General features: G+C 25.3%; 3 protein-coding genes across 6 annotated transcripts; 2 read left to right on the top strand and 1 right to left on the bottom strand.

Moving 5' to 3' along the window:
• Window positions 1–365: 365 nt before the first annotated feature.
• On the bottom strand, window positions 366–6,814 carry LOC132928699 (uncharacterized). Of its 2 annotated transcripts, XM_060993547.1 has the most exons (7): window positions 6,405–6,812; window positions 3,127–3,240; window positions 2,712–3,056; window positions 2,421–2,635; window positions 2,247–2,357; window positions 2,016–2,186; window positions 366–1,936 (listed from the first exon to the last, which is right to left on the bottom strand). In XM_060993547.1, exons 1-7 carry the CDS (start codon window positions 6,509–6,511, stop codon window positions 1,512–1,514), a joined length of 1,488 nt encoding a protein of 495 aa, XP_060849530.1. In that variant the 5' UTR covers window positions 6,512–6,812; the 3' UTR covers window positions 366–1,511. The 2 variants fall into 2 exon arrangements, with proteins under 2 accessions (XP_060849530.1, XP_060849531.1); XM_060993548.1 differs by lacking the exon at window positions 3,127–3,240 and having other exon boundaries at window positions 6,405–6,814.
• A 116-nt stretch (window positions 6,815–6,930) lies between these two features.
• LOC132928701 (uncharacterized) lies at window positions 6,931–9,595 on the top strand. The gene is made up of 7 exons (XM_060993549.1): window positions 6,931–7,372; window positions 7,441–7,582; window positions 8,126–8,308; window positions 8,387–8,497; window positions 8,557–8,647; window positions 9,034–9,190; window positions 9,251–9,595. The coding sequence occupies exons 1-7, from the start codon at window positions 7,184–7,186 to the stop codon at window positions 9,425–9,427; spliced, it is 1,050 nt and encodes a 349-aa protein (XP_060849532.1). The 5' UTR covers window positions 6,931–7,183; the 3' UTR covers window positions 9,428–9,595.
• A 1,095-nt stretch (window positions 9,596–10,690) lies between these two features.
• On the top strand, window positions 10,691–18,679 carry LOC132930952 (putative uncharacterized protein DDB_G0286901). Of its 3 annotated transcripts, XM_060997076.1 has the most exons (10): window positions 10,691–11,042; window positions 11,145–11,348; window positions 11,416–11,602; window positions 12,548–13,921; window positions 14,759–14,881; window positions 15,474–15,735; window positions 15,793–15,924; window positions 16,745–16,975; window positions 17,794–18,084; window positions 18,168–18,679. In XM_060997076.1, exons 4-10 carry the CDS (start codon window positions 13,718–13,720, stop codon window positions 18,488–18,490), a joined length of 1,566 nt encoding a protein of 521 aa, XP_060853059.1. In that variant the 5' UTR covers window positions 10,691–11,042; window positions 11,145–11,348; window positions 11,416–11,602; window positions 12,548–13,717; the 3' UTR covers window positions 18,491–18,679. The 3 variants fall into 3 exon arrangements, with proteins under 3 accessions (XP_060853059.1, XP_060853058.1, XP_060853060.1); XM_060997075.1 differs by having other exon boundaries at window positions 10,691–11,348; XM_060997077.1 differs by lacking the exon at window positions 16,745–16,975 and having other exon boundaries at window positions 10,691–11,348.
• Window positions 18,680–18,737: the final 58 nt, after the last annotated feature.

Below are 18,737 nucleotides of genomic sequence, written 5' to 3'. Positions count from 1 at the left end.
TATATTATTTAGGTATATATATTTATAATTAAAACATAAAATTTGATGAAAAAGTAATTACAAGCAGAACAATCACAATAAACTAACTAATACTTAGGTATAATTCATAATTATACTTTTTTTTTTATCAACAATATAACAGTTTACAGTAATAAGTAAGAAATAAAAGTAAATTAACATAATACATACGTGTAGAACAATAATAATAATAATAATAATAATAAAAATGACGAAAATAAAACAATTAATTCAACTGACATAATATATAAAATATAAAAAAAAGATTTTAAAATATATTAAACAATGTTTAATAGTTTTAACTAAATTATACATAAAATAAAATATTGATTTTAGAATGTATAAAATAATAATAACAAAATTATTTATTTTGTGTATAATATGATACAATTATGTTCCAAACCAAAAAAAAATGATTCTCTCATATCTTGTCTGAATCATCAACACTTGAGTACTCGTGTTGTCCGTAGTCTGTACACACAGTTGTACAGTACAGAGGTCAATAGGGATACAACACTTTAGCAGTTTGGGAATAAAAATTGTAAAAAGGACGGCGCCGCACTCACATTTTTTACCAATGTGTTTGGTAAGAGCTGAATATATTATAAAAATATAAATACCACTATCTTATAAACTAACAAATAGTATGCTCGTGTAAAAAAAAAAAAGATACATTTTAAAATGATGCACTAATAGTACGATACATAATTATTTCATTGGTGAAATTTTAATACATCCAGTTTTAACATATAAAATCTAAGCTAAAAATTAAAATATATATATATATATATATCATATAATATAGTATATTAACATATACGTTGTTAAGTAGATCATGTGTAAAAATATTAATGAAAAATAATAATAATAATACTTCAGTCTGTGGTTGAATAACCTAATTTGATATTATAGCAAAGTTTGGTTAAAACGTCTGTGCTTTTTAAGTCATAACAATAGATTATTTTACTAATGATTAAAGATGCACTAATTAAGTTCTAAAATATTATTTATATACTGAATATGATAATAATAACTATAGAAACTACATTACTTTATTTTTAAATAGCAAAACATAAATTATCCTATATAGTGTACAAACTAGAGATTAAAATGGAAAGATATAAGTTTATATTATCCTTAAAACCATAATGGAAGTAAAAATATATGTATCAAATAGTTTTTAGGTGGGTTACTTGGTTACAGTATAACACTATTACAATTTTGATAATCATAATTCCCATATTATGTCAATTAAAAAAGTTTGAGCCGTTGTTTTTGTCCATCGACAATAGTGAACACACGTTTAAATAAATGATAAATGTTATTATAAATTTTAAAAATAATGGTACTTAACTTGGTAAATAAATGTTATTTAAACAAAATATACCACATATATTTGTCAGGTACAAAATTAACAAAAGAAAAATTGAAAAAGAAATAAAAAACTCACTAACTAGATTTACTCATGAAACGAAATGCTATTTGTCTAAAAGCTATCTTTTATTCACTTCTGAATAAATCGAATTGTGATTAATTTCGTTTAAGTCTACTTTTAAACTTTCATAATTTGGATCATTTTCAACATATTCAACGGTCATTGTCCTAGTCAAGCTTGCATAGTCTGGTTCAGATGGTTTGTCAATTTTTTTTATCCGAGCATAACCATGACTAGTAGGTCGTAACTCTTCGTAATTAGGATCAACATCTGACGTCTTTTTAGGTTCAACCAATCTATCATAAATACCTTCATCATACAGAGAAGGTACAATCGGAGATGTTTGTTCAGGTGAGTCATTACGTTTCTTCATAACTTTAGCATACATTTCGTCCAAGTATTCTGGAGGTTTAGGTAGAGGTGAATTGGCCGGTCGTTTTTCAGGCTTAGGCGAATTGGAACTCACAGCGCTTGATGAAGAGTCTATGAATAAAATTGATATATCACATTTCTATATTATATATACTATGAATATATGTTTATAAATTATTAAAACAATTACCCTGTCTGGAATGTGTTTGTTCAGGTCCATTAATGTGCGATGTAGAAGCTTTATATGCTTGACCTGTTAAAGCAACTGGCATATTATTTGCACTAGGTATCTGAGCATATGTTTCACTTCCACTAGTATATACATTATTGCTTGGATCAATAATAGCTGCATACATTTCATCTGTATAAATTAAAAATATGTTTTTATTATAAGATATTTAAATAAAGCCATATCACATACCAGAATCATCTGAAACAAAAGCATAATGAGGATCTGATGGTATACCGCCATTTCTAGCACTGGACATGATCCTTGATAATGGTTCGCGAACACTGATACTTGTGTATCCTTCTGAAATTTGGTTATAATGTTAAAAAAAAAATATTTAAACAATTATTTTATTAGTATTCTTACTACTAGAATCATGTGAATCGCCACTGTAATGTCCCTGCCTTGGTTGCACATTTAATGGATGTTCTATAGGCCCTACTGGTGGAGTCATATAAGGAATGTTAATACTAGCAGCTTCATCACCTGCAATCACACTAGCTGCTGCTATATCTTGATCAGGAGCCCTGTCAATTACATCCAATTCTATTGACCCAGTCAAACTACTGGCTTTTTCTGATCTATAATGTTAATTTTTAAAATAATTTACACTTTTGAAGTATAATGTGGGCTTATAAATAAACAAATATTAATTACCTTTGGGAACCAGGATACTGATTACTTGTATTATGCACACCAACTTTAGCATATGGATGTTCCTGTTGTAATTTGTCATATGGGTTTTCCTTGTTTACACAGGCATAAACACATTCACTTTTGGAAGCTGTAGTGCCACTAGAAGGGGACATTGTGTTATTGACATATTTTGATGAGTCCCCTTTGATGCCATTTTTATTTTCTTCAACTGTAGCATACAGTTCGGAATTTGTATCGCCACCATACCAAACAGCAGTGGCAACAGCATCTGAACCCCTAGGCGTTTCAACAGGTAAATCAGGAAGACTTCTAGTGGCTGAAGATAAAGTTGCACCAGCTGAACTTCTGTTGAAAAATAAATTAAAAATAAATTAAGTACAAATTGAATTATAAATATAATTCCTAATATAAAAACCTTTTGGTACTATTTGTTGGGGATGGACTAGTTGATAAATTCCTGTTCACTGGTTCTGGTCCAACATCAGGATTGGTAATTTTTACCATGCCAGCAAGACCAAGTAATTCATTTCTATTGTGATACAAGCAAACAGACAAAAATGTACATTCCAAAATAAAATAACAAGATAATTTAATTGCATTACTTTCAAGTTTCAACTTCTAATAGACTAAAAATAGTGCTGTTAGCAAACAATAGCAATAATTTTAAGTTAAATATCATAAGCGCGAGCATTATTTTTAATTTTTTTTTCACTAGAAAAATTATATTATTAAATAATTATTTTACAAAATGAATATTTCTGATATCAATACAGTTTAAAATGTTAGCTTAGCAATGCATATTTATAATGTAATCAGATCTATATTCTGTCCATCAAAAGACCATGCTATAATCTGATCAAAATCTGAAAGTGGAATTGATCTTGAACGCAGGATGTCTTTAGATATATTCTTTTGTTAAACAGATTATAGGTAAACCTAGCTAGATATTATGAGTTTTTTTTTTTTTAATTATAACATTTATAACTATACTGGGCGATTCTTTCATCAAATAACACTCATTATTTCGAAATCTATCAATATTTATGAAAATAATTTTTTTTCATAATTTCTAGTTGAATAAAACAACATTAAAAAAATATATATTATATTTTTAGTAATTTTATTGTTATAGTTTTTTAAGTTTATACTTTTTTGAATGACAATATACATTTTAAATTTTATAATCTGAAATATAAAATTTTTTGGAATATTTCGTTACGTAAAAATTGAAATTCATACAATATTTTATAAGCTATAACTTATAAGTATTTAAAGTTTAGTTGAGTATACTAATAGACCAACAATTTGTGAGATATCTGTACCATTCCACAACGCTCACCTTAGGTATAAAATATAGCAAATATTTATTTAAAATAAAATATCTGATGTGTAACATATAATTAAAATTAAACAGGCAACTTTAAAATATTTTTAATATTTTTATAATACTTTGTTGTAACTATATTAAAATAAAATAATGTGTATACTGTATAGTGTATACTATATGAACACAGTTTTGTATGCATATAAATAAGACTTATACTTATTCAGTTGGATAGAATGATTCATCAAGCATGCTCAGTCTTATTTTACCCATTAATAATGAATTTATTCAAATTTTGATTCGTTATTTTTAACCATACATAATGACCATATTTTTTTTAAATACATTTTTTGATTTTTTTAAATCATTTAAAGAAGGTCCTGTGGTAATACAAACTTCTTTTTTTCAAATGAGAACCAACAAACTTTTTTACAATAAATTGTTAAGAGGAATTCAGCGCAATATTTGTTTTCTCTCTGACCCACATGCAACATAGAAAAAATGCTTTCACCTAAAATAGTTTTTTTTATGATTTTTGAGGGAATGATATCAAGACCGTATTAAGGTTTGGTGGCGCCCTTGGCGAATCACTGCATTTGTGCCCCCTTCCCCAATGAGTAATATGTATTTGAAAAGCCATGTACATTTCGTATAGACGGTTATATTATATATACATACATGCTTACCTATTTTACGATAATATTACCACACATCTCAATTATACGTATAGTATATAAATATTATTGTATTAAAATATTCATGCAAATGAATTGTCAATATTTCAAATTTTGTGCTCTAACAGCCTTAACATAAATAATTATTATACAATAAAAATAAAACGAGACTCTACTGTAGATAGTTGTTAATATAAATATAGATTTTTTTAATATTACATTAAAAATTATTACATACCTACTAATGAAAAACTTATACCTAACTACTATTTAAATTTAAGCCCCCCTTAGAATTGCACCCTGGCCCATGCTTTCTTGCTCTGCTCTGAATGATATATCTGTTTTATATTTTATTGTTATTTGATTTTGTATTCAACTTTCAAAATAAAAAAAAAAAAATGTTGTAAATTTAAATTATATTGTTTGGAAACAATATTTAGACAAATCAATATATTATACTCTCAAAAATATTATTCTCTATTATTTTTGTAATGGGTAATTTTACTCCAAGATTACTCAAAAACATAAAAAAAAAATAATTCTGTATAAATCTGTTATGTCTATTTTGAGTATGTACCAGAGAGAAAATAAACAGTGCATTTGACATCCGCTTATGCAGATGACTTTGAAATTTCTGGTGTATCTAAACCAAGATCTAAATGAGTTGTTACTGTTACTTATAAAATTTAATAGTCCTTATAAAAGGTTTTACAAAAATATAAAATAAATAATATCTAGTAAGTACTCAATGTGCAGATATTTTTTTTAATTTCTGAGCTGTTAATAGATTACTTTCTTTCTTCTTCTCAACCTTTAACAGCCCTTGAAGAACTTTTTTTATCTCTTATACATTTTTCTCCGCATTTCTCCATCTGTCTTTATCCATTCTATCTTCTATTATTATTTTCTGATTGCATTTAATGAAATCTTCATTGATTCTATTTGACCAACGCTGTCTAGAGAAATTCTAAAGTATCTTTTCATTCTAATTTTCTATCACACTTTTTATTAAAACGCTGTTAAATTTTGCTAGCTTACTTAAATCAAATGCTAATAAGGAAAGCATATATACCAAATTTTTGATTAATTTGTAGGATTTCTTAATGTTATATTGTTATCTGCTAAGAACTTCTCTTTCATAACAAAACAATTTTTTCTTATCTTTTGTGGTGGTCGACCATGTTTTACACATGATTTATATAACAAATCGATTTTATTATCTGAGGTCATATTGTTCGCCAAGAGCAGGAGTAGTGAAACTACGATATGTGTTACGACAAGTTGGTAATGCTTTAGAATACTCCTATATATTTAAATAGATGAAAATCTAATTTTGGGTTGCATGAACAATCACTAAACATTTAATGGATCAATATTGAGCTATTCGTTCCTTTAATATGACTTAATGACCCATAATTGGTCCATTCAATTTTATTAAACCATTAGACTAATCAATTTTTCATGCAACCTGCAATAGTATTTGAAAGTACGGTTTTCCAGTAAAAACTTAAAAATTCTAAAAATCAAAATTTGATTAAATTGAAGGTGAGCATGCATATTGAATTATTCTGTATAAGTAGTACTATATAAAATATGTAACAAGTATCTACTACTATACTGTTTTAAATATAAATAAAACACAGTTTATAATAGGTAAATTAAGTTCAATAATTATAACTATAAAATATGACTCACTTTGGTATTGACTTGTGACATCCGCAAATACAAGCAACAATCAGAATAACGGTAGTAAACAATAGTCCACCAGACACAAGCCATATTAAGCTATCCTCAAACATCATGATATTATAATATAATTAAATGTCATTTTAACACAAATAGAATTTAACCTTGAGCGTTTTTAAATATTAAAATTCGGTTTTTGAATTAATTTTGAAAGTAATCTTAGTACGTTTTACATATTTCTTAGCGATAAAGCATTTGCAAAACTGACACCACATAATTAAACAATAATCACAAAATAACATAAACTTAAATTAAATTGTAATCTGAACAGAAAACTTTAATAATCAAATACCAATAATAAATAGAGTAATTGCATTTCGTTATACTTTCCAAATTAAATTTCATGTTAAAAATTGTTTAATGTTTATCAACCGTGTTATCAACAATTTTTTTTTATTACGGTAATCCCCACTACGTCAAATCGGTGTAATTATTAATTCGTATCCACAAGTTGGTGAGTAAATTTACTGCTCTTTGGCCATGAATTATGAATATAAAATGATTTTTTGATAAATCATAATAAGTAATACTAAATATTTTTATTTGAATTTTGAATAAATAATAATAATTTAAAATGTTGATCTGTACCTAACCGATAGATTTGGCACAATTTTAATACGATATATTTTTATTATTTTTTAGCCATTATTATATTCATGAGTTTACTATATTAGTGACTTTAATACTGATTAATTATTTCATTTAATTCATTTTGTATAACTGGAACCATGAGAAAAAGTATAATCTTAATTGTTTTATTACTGTGTTATTATGTAAGTGCATATTCTCGTTCAAACGAAAATGAAACTTTGAAAAAAAAAATATCCTTAAACAATGAACCAGAATTTAATGTTCGACACCTTAATAAACCATTCAAAATTAATAAATTAAATTTAGTTTGGAGCAAAGCTAAACAGGTAACTTTTAATGATGACTATTATTTCGATGTATTTTTAAATCTAATTAATATGTTTGTAATTTATAGAGATGTTCAGAACCAGAACTGAGATCATTGTTATCAGAGTTGCGAATTCACGATGAAGACGAACGGGAACTAAAGATGTACAAAACCAAAAACTTAGATAAGGATGGGCAAATGGAATCTATTGTCCGAAAAAAGTTTTTAGGTAAAGTAACATGTTTGTTGTGTTGTAACTTTTCTCAAACTAAGTTTGTCTGGGTCTCAATTCTTAAAATATCATTTATGTTTTAAGTTTCTTTGAGGTTTCATAGTACTTTAGAGACTTGAATCTATTAATCAGGATTCAGAACTTGATTAACAAATATACTATTAAAAATATTTTTGTATTACTATCTAATGGCGCGTTATTTTAAACATTATTTCTGCTCAATTAAGCTTGCAAGAAAAGTATTTTTATGTGATAACAAAAGAAAAATAAATTAAATTTAAGGTAGCAAAAAAATAACTAAATTGAGTATTAAAAAATTAAAAATTATAATTATTTCAAAAATAATATATTTTTAGACAAATATTCTGTAAACTTAGATTTTTATTGATTGAACTACCCAAATAATTTAGTGGGTCAGTGAATTTGAAGCTAAGTTCTTATATAATTTGAAGTATTTTATTTTATATTTTCTGTAGATCATTATTATTGTAAAAATGTATAAATTATAATTTGATTTGATTATTACTCTATATTTTAAAGGTATATTGGATAGATATAAGTTGAGCTATCATTTTGATGAGACTGAACCTCAAATTAATCAAACAAATTTTGAAACACAAGATCATGTTTCTGGAGATTCATCAAAAGTTGTTGATAAATATTTATTGCATGATAAACGATTAAATCAACTATGGGACCAAGCCAAACAATCTGGTTTTACAAGTAATATTATTAATTATTAAATTTTACAGAAAATATAAAAATAATATAGTTTTTCAATTTTTTCACATTGATTTTTAGATATTGAGCTAATTGCACTAAAAGATGAATTTTTAAGCCACCAAAAAAAAATTGATGAATTTTATTCATTAACAAATGAAATTGAACACATGCAAAATGATATACCTATAGGTAAATATTTATAAACCAATTACAAATCATTTTTATTAAAATATATACTATATTTTTAGCGATTTCTAAAAAAGGATTAAAAGATGATTTCAATTCATTACATGAATCTCAAGGTTTTACCGACTTCAGTCATAAGCAAAGAAACTTACAGTAAACAAATATCTACATATAAATTAAGAAAGAAAAAAATACAATGTGTCTTACCCAATATCTAAGTATAAGCTAATAACATATAACACAGAAAATAATAATAAAAACTATAAACTACCCTTTTGATGTTTAATGGTATACTGTATCAAGTTTACTAGTAAAAATGTCTACTATAAACATTTAAGTTTATACTTAGAGGTAATTTACTAGAAAATGATATCAATTTAAACACTATACTAGTCTGTCTCATGAAAGAAAGGTATCAATTCTTGAAGTATTCCAGATATTCTTGCACATCCCCACATCCATAACCCGTCATATTTGGCCCTGTCAGTATCTAAAAATTGTATCTGTGTATTTTATTATTTTCTTCTTGTATTATTTAGAAATCGAATACATGATATAAAAGATAGTTTTGATCGTCTTCATCGACTATCACTTACTGGTCCTAATAGTGAAGAATTTGTGGAACCTAAAGTACAAGAAATCTGGATTAAAGCTCAACAAACAAATTTTAGCAAAGATGAACTGCAAATTCTGCATGTAAGAAATAATTATTTTAAATTTCATGTTGATCAAATTATTTATATTAAAAACTTTTAGGATGAATTAAAAGAGTATGAGCGACGATTATTAAAACTTCGACATTTTAATGTGGATCTAGCAGCTGGAAATGAACATAATGATATTGAAAAAAAAATTAAAAAAGAGAGTAGAAACGTGCAAAAGTTACATCAAATACTAGAAGACAAAATAGATAAACGGAGAGAAGAATTATAGACTTATGCTGTTGTCATTATTTGAAAAAATTATTTTTTTAATTTTTATATTTATTTATACTTATTGTAAATATTAATTTTATATCAATAGCAACTAAAGTCTATTAAATTATGTTTGAACATATTTATTTCATTATTATTTATAAAAATAAAGTATTTGTTTTCTATACTTCTTAATTTTATGTAATGGACAAAAAAGAAAAATCTATTTTTACTCCTACATTTGATTCATTTAGGTTAAAGAATACTTATCATGACACAGTTCATGTCATTAAACATGAAAAAGTAAGAACAATACCATGTAATTTTGCCTAAACTGTTTAAGTAATTTAATTTTATAAGAATTAAATATTTTTTTTAGTTGACTCAAATTTATAAAGGTTCCATTGTAAGAGGTTGTTATCATGGCCTAGGTTTAATAATGTGGGTACAAGAAAATGAAAAGCAAATATATGAAGGGTATTTTTATGTAAATCAGATACATGGTTATGGTCGTATGGTTTATGGAAACGGTTTGATTTTTGAAGTATTTAATAAATAACTATTAAAAACTTAAGTAATCTATTCAAGATTAATTATAGGGACTGTTTAAAGATAATATGCGTTTTGGACCCGGTGTGATGACGTATCCTGATCAGTTCCAAGAAGTGGGTTTTTGGATAGGGACTCACATTTTTCGTTTAACTTATAATTTGACAACACACTCAGTTCCATCATATATTTTACCAAATGTTTCTTCAAAAATAAAATTACTTCAATTCAGACACCTCATTGATCTTACCCGAGTAAGTAAAAATTAACTACCTACCTATTTATAATGTTATATTTAAAAAAAATCTAAGTTATTACCTAAATATTTAATTCATATTCTAGCTACCTTTTTCAATTATCAATATACGTGATAACAACGAAAAATATCTTAATACTAATTATTCGTATCCTGCATATACCCGACATTTTAGCAGCTTATTTTTTGATTCAATAAAATTTGATACAGAATTTACTTTTAAAGCCATATTATCAGAGAATAATATACAGATGAAAAAAGACAATCGATTCATATGTGGCTATGATTTAGTCGATTTGATACAAAAGAACTACTTATTAGTAAATAGTAGGTACTTATATTTATCTAATTAGAAATTTAAATTAAGACCAATGGCAGGTAGATATTTATTTTAATTATAAAATCTAAAAAGAATTGTTTTTTATTTAAATAATTCTGAATTTTGCTTTAAGATAAAACTGAAACAGATGTTACAGATGATAGCCCAACTATCTATATTTCATTAGATTACTAAATTTGTATATTTTTTATTATGCACATAGAAAATAACAAAGAAGCATTACAGTCCAATAACGAGTTTTTATCGAACTGTAGTATAAACATTGACAAACAATGTGAAATTTTAAATAATAATTCGTGGTCCATTATTAGTAATACAAACGAAAATATTCAATCCAAACATATTTTAGAATCAAACGAAAAAGAAAATGAAAGTGATCATCATGAAATAGTATGTAACGACTATACATTTTCAAAAATGTTGGCATACAATAATAACACCTTAGACAAAATGATATTAGCACATGCTTATCAACAGCAATTTGGTGAAGTAAGTATACCTATTTTAAGATTTCAACAATAAACAATAAATGAAAGGTAAAAAAGGAAATGAATTCTGTGTTCCTATTATTATATACCTACCTAATTTTAGAAGATCTTACTGTACAATATTGACGATGTTTGGAGTGGGAATCGGGATAGGTTCATGCCCTCACGTAATCATGAGTTAGAAGCTGTAATGTTTTTGACTAAACTAGATCTAAACCCTGAAAACATACTACATATTATTCAAAATTATGATGTTGACTTGGACGTAGCCGATTCTCGAGGAAATACTCGTCTCATGATTTCATCTGTAATATTTTTAATTTAAATATTTCTATTGATAACTTTATACTTATCTACATACCTATATTTTTAAGGCTAATGACCAACATGAAGTTATTAAATGCTTAATTAATCTTGGCGCTGACTTGGAATGCTACAACGATGATGGATTTACTCCTTTAAACCTAACTATTATGCGATACATATGTTTATTAAATAATATAAAACATTGGACTGAATATTGTATACCTCACGTCAGTTTAAAATTTAATATTATAAAAGGTAAGTTCTATCAATTGATTCATTATAGGTTCTAATCACACGGTACATTATGCCGTAGTCTATAATTAATAAAACTGTTAATCTTGTAAGTACCTAAAGTACCTAAGTAGTTAATTGTCGGAAAATTGGTACGGTTGTTTTCATGTTTTGATCGTGGAATATTGGTACGGTCTTTAAAAACCAGGGTTTCTTAAACTATGGAAAAACAATCTTAAAGCATCTACACATTAGATAAGTACATTTAGGCATGAACAACCTAATAATTTAACATCTCGAAAAAAAAATAAAAAATATGCTTTACTTCAATATAAAACTTCATGAAACTATTACCAGTTACGTAAATAAAGAAATTACAATGGACATTTTTTTAAATACCATATGGAAACTATTGTGAATTTATATTTAATTTTGAACTATTATGAACTATTGTGAATTATTGTGAACTATTGTGAATTTATATTTAATTTTGAATTATTATGAATTATTTAATTTTGGACACATTTTTTGACTATCATATTACTATTATGAACATATATTTAATTTAATTTTCGACATATTTTTTTACTATCTTATTACTATTAATTGTGAACATATATTTATTTTAATTTAATTTTTTGAACCACTGAAAATAAAATATTTTATAGTACCAATATTCCGCCTATTTCATTTCTTTTGTTCAAAACACAATAACACAATTTTCCGTTTACCAATAGTTTTAAATTTAAATTTAATGTTATACCTACAATCTACATACTTATAAGTACAATACTACAATGGTATTTAGACATTTAGTATCTACTTCATACTTAAATATTATATTACGTTTCATAATATATTTATATATCGAAGGTACATTACTGCTGTAGGTATTATACAATATATACAGTAATTTTTGTATAGTTATAATAAAATGATACTATTTATACTGATCATATTTTGTTTTAGAGGATCAACATATAATATTAAATAACATACAGAGAATAAATTTCTTTCAGCCAGAAAATTTAAAAAATATGAAGGTAAATTATATTGTTTTAATACCACTAATACCTATTATCTAACCGTAGAAATCAATTAAAAAATTGTATATGATTAATACCGTACTTTCAAACCTTTTAATGCGAAATAAAACTGGTCCATATAACGAGTACATATTTTATTACTTATTCGGAGCTCTTATGGATTCCAATGGGTACTGTGAGCTCCTAATATAGGACAAAACTGGATCATAAGAAATAAATTTAATTCTTCCGGAATATAAACCTCCCGGACTCCTGGACCGTGGTGCTATTAGGGTATAATCAATTAATAATTATTAGCAATGATTTATTTTATTTCACCGTATATAGTGTACGATTATAAACTATAAGATGTTTAATATATAAACCATTATTCTTTCATCTTAAATAGTCTACAAGTACCTTAACTTTATCAATTATAATAGGTAGGTATATATAGCTATAATATTATCTATATATGTCTACATATGATAATTTTATAAAGTGTAAAAAGATGACAATTACCTATATGCGACATCATAATTCATAATATACCAAACTAAATATACATATACGCACATACATACATACATATCGTATTATGCAGTAATGTTGGTACCTAGCTAGTACCTAAGTAGCAGGTATACGGTATACTGAAAAAAAATGTACCCGCATGTTGAACATAATATTACATGTATGTGTTATAGATATTGCAGTTATAGTTCATAATATTTACTACCTATTGGCTATTATATAGATTATAGGTGTATTATAGGTTAAATTAGGTTTTTTTTAATAAAAATAAATAGGTGCGTGATAAACAAAAGTAAACAAGCTTCAAACCTTGTAAAAATCTATAAGACAAATTCAAAAATGAAAAAAAAACCTTTCAGCTCTTTACCTACATGGCTATAAATTATATAAAATTGAATAATAGCTTACAGAAAACGATGATGATGATGATGTTGACGAGATGAATTCAACAACAATTCAAACAGCTACAAAAAAGTAAATTATGATATTTACAAGTGTTAATATCTTACCTTTATATATATTAAATTGTTTATCGTTATCGATATAATAAGCATATAGATAAATATTGGTCATAATATATAATATGTATATCTATGAACATTTTAGACAAATATTATTAGACTTGGTGGAAAACACAATACTACTTTTGATTAACATGGGTGCTAAAGCAACAACTTGCGCCGTTCCAAAAATATCAATTCATTTAGCTTTATTGACTATAAATTCAAACATTTTAAAAGCCGTGTTCGAAGCTGGAGGATCTCCAACTTATACCTTATCTAATGAGGTATTTATTTGTTGAACTCGAATACTCTGTGTATCATGTACATGGTACCTATGTATATTGTATAACTATAATTTTATATTGTAGAACTATAAATTAAATTTATTACACATGGCTGTTATGATGCCCACAAACTATAGCGTTGTCCAGTGTATTAAAGTGTTAATAACGCATTGTGTCAATCCAAATTTAAAAGCATTAGTAATTACTATTATATACTTATTACATTATATTAATTAAGTGTATAGATACTTTAAAGCTTATAGTACCATAATTCGATATGTTTTTAGCCTATGTTTAGTATTTTTCGATATAAATTACCCTGGAGTAAAATAGCAAATGAAAATAATGCGTTTATGACACCTTTGGACATTTTTTGCTTAAAAGAAAATATACACGAATTAGATGGAGAATTAACTGTCGACGAGAAATCAGAAAATGAACTAGCTTCTATGCTTTACAACGTTACGGACAAAAGTCATACTTATTGTGGTTTTGAACCCATTGTTTTAGCTATGTTTACAGGAAAGTTACATTTGACAAAAACGTTTTTGGAAAAAAATAGATCAGTTGTAAACAAAGTCATTTCTGGTTTTGGGACTCTATTGTCATTATTACTTAATCCATTGTATAATTTCAACTTATCGAATACAAAACTAAATAAATTGTTGGATTTGTTGTTAAAATCAAATTCAAATCCTTTAAAGATTATTAAAATTTTCAATATGAAATTCAGAGGCAATATTTGTGAATATTATTCCAATTTATTAGAATCAGAAAAGTATTCTACATGTTGTTTAAAAATAAAATTGCAGTTAATTTAAAAATTTAATTTATTAGGCTGAACGAAGAAACACACCCATTACGCTATTCAAATATCATCGAAATAAAGAAAAAATTAAGGGATTCTGGAAGAAAAATTTTAGATATAATTTATTCGAAAAGAGCTTCTGTTGCACTAATGTAAGTACATACCTACTCTATACTATAGAATCTATAGGCTGGTACCTATATTAGGAATAATCGTACAAGAACATTAGAAACCAAAAATTAAACGTAGAATAAAGATACACTGTCAATTGTCATATAGATATGTCATGTAGGATAATATATAATAATAACCATATTTGTTAATATTGTAAAATATAAAAAATATTTTTAATATATTAATACTCATATTAATAATTTTTAGAAATGATTATAGAAAAAATATAACCACACCATCATTATCAGTTGATGAGAAAATGGCAATGTTATTTTGGCTAAATTTTGGTAATGCAATCTTAACGCATCGAGCGAAAATTGTGAAGATGTCGAAATTATTTAAGTTTAGAACTGTAAAAATAATAAATTTGTTTGTACTTATACCTATATATAGATTAAATGTAAACTATAATTAATTATTTAGAATATAAAAGATAAAATGAAAAATGAAACATACACATTGTGTTTACAACATATAAACTCAACAACTCATAATCCAATTATTCTCACTAAAGTAGATTTTAAATTTTTAATATAAAAACATTTTCTATTTTTGCAAATATTTTTACAGGAAGAAAGTCAGGTCTGTTATGAATGCTTGCAGCATCAATCAAAGGAGATGGAAGCTTGTTCAAGTTGTTATTTTGCTCTGCTTTGTTCAGAAAGTTGTAAAAATCAACATAATAATGAAAATAATTGTAAATTACAAATGAGCAAAGATTATATAATTAATATTCTAAATGAATTAAATAACAACATAACTGATGAAAAATCAAAAACATCAAATATATCTTCTACATACCTTATTTCTACTGAAAATTCTAAAATAAATAGTATGATTTAACTATTAATTTTTACCAATTAATGTTAAATTATTGACGGTTTTATAGGCGAACAATTGGAAAGCAACAAATACGTTTCTCTGTCTTCAGTATCCCGGCACTCTTTAAAATCGTTATCATTAATTACAGATTCGCTGCAGTCATCGAATTTTTCAAAAATATCGGATAACTCATTTTCAGGTACCTATAATTACTGAAAAATATGAGGAATTATTAATGAATAACAATAGGTATATAAAATATTATATAATATTTATTGTAAATTTAAATAATATTTATAATCTATAAATACTACTACTACTAATAATACGAGTAATTATATTATACCTACATAAATTCCCTTGCTGGTTTGACAAACAACTCATGTTCAATGCTAGTCTGGAAAAAAATAATGCGCTTTTAATTTAAAAAAATAAAACAAAACCAAATAAGATGATTTTTCGAATTTGAGAACACAATATAATAAATCAATTTTTAAAATATTTTTCCATGATTTTACGCGCTGTTTTGAAAGTGAAATCATAACAAACCAGAAACAATTCTAGAAATTGTTCTTCTGAATTATAATTGTTGTGAATTTGTGATATACATAATATGTATTTCTAGATGATATAAAATTGCAAATAAGGATGAGGCTATTTCTGACTTGAGGTATAATGAACTTCAATCAATAAATAAATAGACTTTCTGCAAATTTGGATTTTTTTTTCTTATCATTATGGGTGACTTTAAAGTCATATCTCAATATTTATATTATGTAATACTACTAATACTATATAGTACATAATATAAATTATACCTATAAAACATAAGATAAGAAACTTGAAGTTTTGATGATTAATTAACAGTTATTTGAAATTTTGAACAATCATATTTTAAGTGGAAAATGACATCAACAATTTTTCCAAAATTTTAATAATTAAATTATTTAGATACCAAGATTCATTTAAATCAAATCACGACCAATTATTATTTCACCATATATTATTTATAATTTTAGACGACGCAAGTATTTACTCTCAACAGTCACAAAATAAAGTTAATGACATAACACGCTCAAAAAAATACAAAAAAGACCAATCTAAAGTTGGGTCAAACTATTCTAGGAATAATAAAATGTACAATTCAGCATCTTCAGAAATTAGCAATAGAGTCAGCATCAGAAGTAGTAGTAACGATCAAGATTTTGACAAGAATAATTATATTCATTCGGATATTGGAGTTATTAATGGTATTATTGCTTACATCACTATCTTTAATACAATTAAAAAAAAAAAATTGTTCAAATTGTGGATAGGTATAGGTACCTAAGTACAAAATATTTGTAAATTATCTATTAAAATAATTAGTAAAAATTAATATTCAGAATACATATTTAAATACTTGGTGTACCTAATTTGTATGTATTTTAAATATGTACCTATTTGAATACTTTCTTTCAAAAGTATTTAAATATAATATAATTTTTTCTAAAGTATTAAAAAAACTATTATATTGAAATATTTGTATGTTAATCACAAATATATTTTACTTAAACCTACTTAAAAATAATTAAACTAAATAGTTAATACATATACATACTTTAATTGGTTCGATAATTTCAGATGTCACTTAATATAATAATTATTACTTTATTAGTTAAACTTCTGCTAGGTAGATAAATATTTTAATTATTTTTTCATTGGCTTATTATTAAATTTAAACTGGTAAAATACAAAAATATTGGTTATTGAAATATAACGTTAAAATAAAAAAAATTATTTTGTATTTAAGAATAAAAATTAATATTTGATCAAAAAATTAATTTAAATGCAAGTACTCGAATACTATACAAATATAGGTTAGGTACGGTAGTAGATTTTTAACATTTTATTAGGATAATCCCCAAGAAATAGTTAAAAATACGCTAATCTTTTCAATAGGCATATACACCAGTACCAATATTTTTTTTTTTAAATAAATAATTAATTTAGATATGTATACCAAGATTAACTTAAAACATCATGAGTTATGATCAATTATAATTACACGAGGTATTAATAATTTTAGAGGATACACAAAGATACACAGAGGATGACTCTAATCAGTTTATGCAGTCTAACCAGTCTAAGCGGTCCAAGCAGTCTAAGCAATCAAAAAACAAAGTTATAAATAGAAGCCACTCAAAAAAATACAAGAAAAGCGATTTTGAAGATGGGTCAAACTATTCTAAAACTAATAAAATAGACAGTTCAGTATCTTTACAAAATACCAATAGCAAGGTTAGAATACAAAGTAAACGATATCGTAAAGACGGCGATCTAGATTATGACAAGAATAATTTTATTCACACGGATAGTGGTAAGGACTATTAAAGAATAAATATTTATAAAAAAACTTAATATACCTATTATTATAATGTTAAAAAAAATACACTGTTTTAGTGGTGAAATTTGATAATAAAAATAAACTAAACGACCGGAAATCTGGGCGAAAAAATACGAGATATCGAGAAAGAAAACTTATTCTTAACAATAAAGTAAATATACCTGTATCATCTATGAAATACAGAATGGTTAGATCACCGGGTTGTTGGATACCAATATTTATGTTCATCAATCGTGGCTCTTATGAAGATGTAACTATATTAAACAATGTAATAAGCTCTGGAATGTCGTATATTTTAATGATTGAAAAAAGTGTACAAGTTTACAGTAATATCAATGATAACCAATATTACGTGTTAAATAACTACAGTTTGATATAAAATCACTTAAATATGTATGAGAAGCATATATTTATGTATTAGCAAGTATAAACAATTATGGAATATTATCAATTTATTTTAATGAAAATAATAAATATTTTAATGACCTATTTTCGTAATATAATTTTGTCTATGTGTATATTTTTTTAGATTATTAAGTAAAGTGTGGAACGCATTGGTTGCTTTGTATGTAACAAGGGTTCTTTTTTAATTATTGGTACATATGAATTATTAAAAAGTACCTATA

Source organism: Rhopalosiphum padi, chromosome 4 (genome assembly GCF_020882245.1).
Source record: "Rhopalosiphum padi isolate XX-2018 chromosome 4, ASM2088224v1, whole genome shotgun sequence".
NCBI classification, from domain to species: Eukaryota; Metazoa; Arthropoda; class Insecta; order Hemiptera; family Aphididae; genus Rhopalosiphum; species Rhopalosiphum padi.
The sequence above is the reverse complement of the archived record's forward strand: the minus strand, read 5'-3'. Positions and strand labels throughout refer to the sequence as shown.